The 7005-nt window shown below is 42.6% G+C and overlaps 1 protein-coding gene across 1 annotated transcript; it reads right to left on the bottom strand.

The window, feature by feature from the left end:
• Nucleotides 1-253: 253 nt before the first annotated feature.
• LOC124691183 lies at nt 254-6744 on the bottom strand. Its single transcript, XM_047224446.1, has 12 exons — nt 6539-6744; nt 3498-4176; nt 3307-3314; nt 2679-2854; nt 2271-2331; nt 2097-2195; nt 1916-2010; nt 1692-1805; nt 1485-1552; nt 1210-1320; nt 896-1094; nt 254-734 (listed from the first exon to the last, which is right to left on the bottom strand). The coding sequence occupies exons 2-12, from the start codon at nt 4169-4171 to the stop codon at nt 624-626; spliced, it is 1716 nt and encodes a 571-aa protein (XP_047080402.1). The 5' UTR covers nt 4172-4176; nt 6539-6744; the 3' UTR covers nt 254-623.
• Between the last annotated feature and the right edge of the window lie 261 nt (nt 6745-7005).

Below are 7005 nucleotides of genomic sequence, written 5' to 3'. Positions count from 1 at the left end.
GTCATGACTTAAATCTACTTCTTCCATTCTCAAATAAGTGCACTTCTAGCATTTGTCCCAAGTCAAACCTTTTAAATTTTAACCATAGAAAAATCATAGCAACATTTATGACATTAAATTAGTACAATTAAATTCGTTTTAAATTGCTCTGTCCCGGTTTTTAGGGCCTACATGTATTCCTCGATTATAATTAATATTGGTCAAATTTGAAAATATTTGACAAAGAACAAAAATTAAAAGTACAATTATTTGGTGAGGGAGGAAGTAATATAAATTTTTACTGTGCCAAACACCGCAATAATCTTTCAATCATATATAGTTTAAAGTATAGATAATCAATCAGTGAATAATAATCATTCAGGATTCCCAGATCAAGAACTAAGAATTACATCTCAGACATGGTGGTTGATGTCTAAAAACCAGTCTACAATAACAACGCACACACAGCTTATCTTCCTTCTTTTCTGTGCAGAGAAGATGGCATCATACATTGCACACATGGGTGGAAAGCAGCAGCACTGAAGAAGCATAGAAGCTCCAGTCTTGTTTAGCGAATCTAGTTTCTTCTTCAGGGGCCAGCACAGACGGCTTGTTGCTACCAGAGTCTACCCAGAGCTGCGGCGCTAGTTCGATGAGAGGAAATGCACTCGGGCGAGGGGATACTCCTTCCCAGAAACCCAGACGGCGGTCTGCGACCACTGCACCTCCTCCCAATCCAGATTGTCCTTCAGTACCTGCATATGCCCAACAGGGTGAATACACAACAAACATACTTGCTTGAATTATCCCTGTCTATGCATATCCCAGCACACAATGAACATACTTGACTGATCCCCCACAAGGAAGAGATGATACTGCTGGTTGGTGTATAGGTAGGAACAAGAAAACAACCTACCTCAACATGCTCAGCTGGCAGCGGGATACCAATAGATCTCATGGCTATCTCGGGCATGGCTTTCTTACAGCGTGACCACCGGAACACGTCCCGGTGCTCATGCTCACTCCTGTCCCTGTTCTTTTCCACTTCTATGTCTGATGCATTGGAGTTTGGCCCGGCAGAGCGAGGTTTCTCTCCGCTAAAGCACAGCTCGTACCTGTGGGAACTTAAGGGCAGCAAGAACAAAATTGAACGACAGTGAGTAATATGCAAGCAAAAGTGAAAATTCTGGACAAGCATAAAAAACATAGTGTCGAGACAATAAGTTATACCTCTTGAAGTGTGTTTCCAAGTATATGACTTCACCCTTTTTCAGCCTTGCAGAGGTATAAAGCGACTTTTTAAATCCCTTGTCCGCCACAATGCTGATACTATACTTTAACCTGAACGGAAAAAAAAAAAAACAGAGCTTGCTATGAGCAACCTCATCTCAAAATAGAACTGCCCAAGACATGAGCACTTAAAAAACACAAGAACTAGTATGACAAAGAAATGGCAATGTAGGTGCTGAAAATGAGGGATTTCAGACGGCAAGTGAGAAAAGTACCATGGCTCGTTGCAGAGATTGAACCCTATAGTGACTTCCCGAACAAACCTTTGTTGACGTAATGCATTCTGCATGAAACATAATGACAAAACCATAGTAGAAACAAGGGTCGCTGGTTACAAGAAGAAAATACTGTGGAGTAAAACCTCTCTCCATTCAGTTGAACTTTGTTAAAGATAAAAAGAACATAGAGTATCAGAAAATTACCGAAGCCGCTGCTCTTGTTGTTATTGTACGCTCCACTGCAGCTGGAGCAAGTGTAGGCTCCACAGCTGATGTATGTCTAAGGTGAGGCTCAAGATCAATGGTACCACCACCTTTCTGCAAAGCATAGAGCATGATGAGCAAACAGTCTTGGGATAGTGATCAATAAAATGATTTCATGAGGTTGTAGCAACAACAGAATCAAATAAAAGGAAAACATTCTAAACCTTAACAATGCAGCAGCGTTCTATGCGAAAGCTACAAGCAATTCCAGCACCCCAAGCACGTGAGCGGACATTGTTCCTTAGTGTTGAAGTATAGCCTGGAAATATACCATGTTTTATAAGCATACACGTTCAACCATCTGACAAGTCCAACTGAGCTGACAAAAAATTAGTTAAGGCTTACTGTCTTGTGGTGGTAGAACACGAACACTTGCACGTAATTCTTGGATAGCAGAAGGCGGAGGTGATGATGTCGGAGAGCAGTAACCAGTATGCATTAGCACTAAGAGCAACAACCATTAGAACATAATCTTTATGAACTACTTTAAGAGATTGGAGAAAAATAATGAAGACCTACCAGCAACAAGGTCTGAATCATTTGTATAAACATCTGTGCCCCAAAGCTGAGCACCTTTTACCTACAAAACAGTGATTATCTGTGAGCAAAGTAGCTAAGGGTACAACTGAGTAACAGTTGCCAAACAACACTTGCTAAGTACAAGGCCACTGTAATCTTTGGCATATGTGACTTTAAGAAATGTAAGACCAATAGCGAATTCATCCACACTTCAGAAAAATAGAGTGAAAACTCAACTGCAGAAATTCCTATCGCATTCATCAAAAACCAAAAGGGAAGATGGTTATGCATTTTCAAGTGTGTTCATCATTAATTGATTTTCTTATGCTGTTTACAACACCAGCCCAACGATCGACAAAGTAATTAAGAATCTGACACAGAAATCACTTGTAAAGTCGGTACACTTACTTGCCGATTAGTGGAAGTAACAAACTTTGCAGGTATCCGAATCTCAAGTGTAGGACCATTTTGTTGATTCTCAGCAGTTTTAGCATCTGGGATTGCTTCAAACTCTTTCCATGATTTCAGAAGCTCTTGCACGCATTCCCCAGCTTTATATATAATAGCAGATACCTCAGACTTACCTACACCAACGAGAATACTGGGATTACAAATATAAAGCTAGCAAGCGTGTAGACCATTGAAAACGAAAATCCTTTCATGCAGCTTGAAACTGGATTCTCGTCAATAATTTCTATGTAAAAGGAAATTCAAATAAATGGATCGTGTAATTAATATTTTTTTGCTCCACCTGGATTTAGCCAAAAGTTAGACAGGGCAAAAATATGCATGTGCAAAATATAAAATTGATCAGCTCAAATGTAAAGGGTTTTCAAATACTGAAGTGGATACGTAAGAGCACCGAAATCTCGCGGTATGAAAATGTGCACTACAACCTCAATATGTACTGAAACTTTACGACAAGGAAATGTAAAAATCATCTAGGCGCTAAGCTTTTGATTACTCCACTTTTGAAAGAAGCGTCACTATCCATTCTTCCATTTTATTAACCTAGAAAGGAAGATATCTGACTGACCTGGAGACCTGCAAGAAAAAACAAAGAACATGAGATTTTCCAACAGCGTTCTCTTATAAATTATTGTATGGCCTATCAAGCAGAAGTCAGACAGCGCCTATCTTGAATCTGGATCGTGATAGCTACGTTCACACTACTATGCTATTTGAATGAAGTATGAGAAATATGGAAAGATTCAGTCTGAAACTTACCCTTCATCACGCATTTTGGACCGAAACCGAGATTCCCGTTGAGATGCTTGACTACCTCCCTTTGATTGTGCCATCCTCCTGCCCTGAATACTTTCAAAAGTATCTTTATCTTTCTCTGTATCTCCTACAGGACTAGTATCAGCTGATTCTTTGTCATTATATTTGCTACTTTGGTCATGCCGGTCCCCTCTATCCACATCCTTCTCTCTTTTCTTGTCCTTAGGATCTCTAACATGAGATTTCCATGTGTCATCTTTAAGTGTCTTCATTTCAGCAGCAGTCTCAGCAGGTTTAACAGCTGCATCAGATGTTGTTTTTTCTAGTATTAAATTCTCCTTGTCAACTGCTACAAATGATTCCTTCTTGGCAGAATCCTTCTCACGATCATTTTGTTTTGCTTCTGATCTGCTCTCAGATGAAGTTGAATTGTCTACGAAATTGGAAGAGCCAACAGGCATCCGATGTGCCAGAGATGAGCTCTTATCATCACGGGACTCAAGACGTTGTATTTTGGCAGATCTTCCATCATGTTCAGAAGAAACATGGAAATCACTGCTGCCAGGTTGGATGAGTTTCCCAGACGGGCTCGAATATAGGCTGCTCTCGTCCAAATGTCGTTTAGCAGGTGTAGAGTGGCTACCTTCCTCATGCAACCTTTTTGGAGCACCACTCATTTTCCCTACAAAAATGGCAATGAGTCCTTCAATGTGAGCCAGGAATAAACACAAATGTAAAAGGAAAGAGCTTGAAGTCTTTGACACAAGACACTGTAAAAACAATTAATAGATTGGGTCAGAACATGTTTGTTACTTTGTTCTTTTTTTAGAAGACAGATAGCAAAATAACGAATTCATATATGGGTTAGTTGTATCCATGCCATTGCAATTTTCACAGGTCGGGAAAATGCCATTTAGAAAAACCAAACTTGGAAATATGCCATTCAAACTTCCTCATACCTCTACTCATGCCATGTGTTCCAATACCAGTACATATACAGCTTCTATACTCTCGTATGTACATTTCTACTCCAGTATGAACACGTAAAAAAGGAAAGAAGGAACCAGACCAAATTCCCCTGCCCAAATATCACGCGCACAGCCGAACTCTTATTCTTCTACTCAAAGGTCACGCGCGCAGATGAACTCAAATCCCTAGTGTGCCGGCTGCAGCAGTCAGGTTCGGTGGCGGCTGGTGTCTTCAGCGGCCGCTGCTGGGGGCTTCAACGCCCGTGGCTTGAACCCTCCCTCACGCGACGCGGCAGACAGAGGAGCCCGCAGCTGAAGGAGATCGCGTGACGCGGTGGCCAGAGGAGCCCGCGACTGGAGTAGCTCGCATGGTCGCTGGTGGAGGCCCTCCATCGCACGAGGCGACGGCCTTAGGAGCTCGCAGCTGGAACCCTTGCCCGACGAAGCTGGGGGATGTGTTGCTTGTTCATGGAGTTCCTGGGTGCCCGTACGAGTTAGTTCCCAATTCGCTAACCTCACAACTCCAACTCTTCTCTCCAGTAATGCTTGTAAACACAATTAATTTCGCTATTTTTCCATTGAAATTTCTTCCGGAAGTTGGTCAGAGGGGTAATATGGTAAAATACCGAAATAATGCATTTTTAACTGTCATTCTATTAAGTGGAGCGAAATGGCATAGGTAGAGGCATGAGGAAGTTGTAGCGTCCTATCCAAGTTTGGTTTTTGGGCATTTTTCCAACCAGTGAAAATTGGAGTAGAGTAAATCCAATTAACATTAACATTTTATATAATTGCACTACAAGGTTTACAATAAGGTTGTGGTGAAACAAGTTATCCAACGTAATGAGAATGTCCTTTTATGATGGGTCCTGACCAAAATGTTGAGGTCTGAACAGACCCAATCATGTCAAGAGACAGAAAAAGAAACTCTCCCTAAAAATGCAACATATGTGTACAAATCAAAATCAAGAGAAGCAAATTAGCGAACTACAGAATAAGCATACTAGGAAGCGGGTGATCAAAAAGCTTCAAGGACGAGCGGCAATCCAGGGGCCATACTGATAGCATGGGATCGTATATGGAGGAAATATGTGTAACATGGAACCAACATCAGAAACACTCTAACTAGACACTCCTTTTTGTGGATTCAATTGTGGTGATCATCCACTTCGATGACCGTAAAACTGGAACAACATTCCAATGAATATTTATTTACAATAAATCGGTATACATACGGATGATCTAAAGCCTGATAGTAAGGTGTTGAACCCCTCAAACCAACTCCATCAACCAAGGGCAGGGGGGCGAATGCAGAAAGGGGCATTTCCTACTGACCGAGATCGATCAATTAAATCTTGACCAAAGTGCTGCGGTCTGAACAGACCCAATCATGTCGAGAGAACTAAAAAAGAAACCCTCCCTAGATGTAAACTCTTAATTTGAAAACATTCCATGATATGCGTGCCGACCAAAATCCAGAGAAGCAAGTTAGCTAATTACACAATAAGTAACACTTTGTAGAAAACAAGTGATCAAAAAAGAAAATCAAGGACGAGCAGCAATCCAGTGGCCGTGCTGGAAGCAGGGGGTCGTAAATGGTGGAATAACGTGGAACAGGACAAACACTCTAACTGGATGAATAATCAAATTTGCGGATTCGATGAGATGTTTACAATAAAACAGTACTCATTCGAATGATCTAAAGCGGGACGGCAAGGCGTTGAACCCCTCGAATCAACTCCATCAACCGAGGGCAGGGGGATGGATGCAGAAAAAAAAAAGGCCTCTCCTTTCGGCCGAGATCGATCGGTTAAATCCTGGGGCCAAACTGCAATGTCCCTTAGGGGAAGATCTAGAGCTGAACCCCCAAACTTATTCTCCTTTTGGAAGAAGATGATACAGCATCCAGCTTCAGCCCAAAATGGCCAGGAAAAATGTTGAATCAGCTCCGGCAAGTTAGGGTTCGTCACCACCAAACTAGCAGGCGCGAATCTTAGGCGGTACACACACAAAAATTCGTGTTTGCGATGTCAAATCATGTATGGATGGATGAAATGAGGTTCGAGTTCGTCGTACCTTGGGAACCGGCGTCCGAGATTGCGGAGAGGAATGAGGTTAAAAGGGGGGACGGCGGCGGGCGAGCAGGGTTCGGGCGGGTGCGGCGTCGGCGGCGGTCAAGAACTGAAGCCCTCGCTGCGGAGAGAGGCAGATGCAGGCCGTAGCTAGCAGCAGTGTGGCTCGGTCGCGGCCGCCGCCCGTGGCCGTGGGGGAGAGGGTGAGAGAGAGAGAGAGGCAGGAGCGGCGAGGGGGTTTCTCGGTCAGTATTTGACGATTTTGACCCCTCTAGTAAACGTCACCAAAGATATGGACAACGTAAAAAAATCAAAGAAATGGACTAACCATCTCAAAAAAAATGGACTAACCTAGGTACCCTTGACCTAGGCTCACTGAGATGTGGGCCCATGTCAGATAGGCCCACGTGTCAACAACCGAGGGTTGTTTAGGACAGCGTCGTTTATGTACCCCACACTCCAAATTAGAAA

Source organism: Lolium rigidum, chromosome 2 (genome assembly GCF_022539505.1).
Source record: "Lolium rigidum isolate FL_2022 chromosome 2, APGP_CSIRO_Lrig_0.1, whole genome shotgun sequence".
NCBI lineage: Eukaryota > Viridiplantae > Streptophyta > Magnoliopsida > Poales > Poaceae > Lolium > Lolium rigidum.
This window is presented reverse-complemented; position numbering and strand designations above follow the sequence as displayed.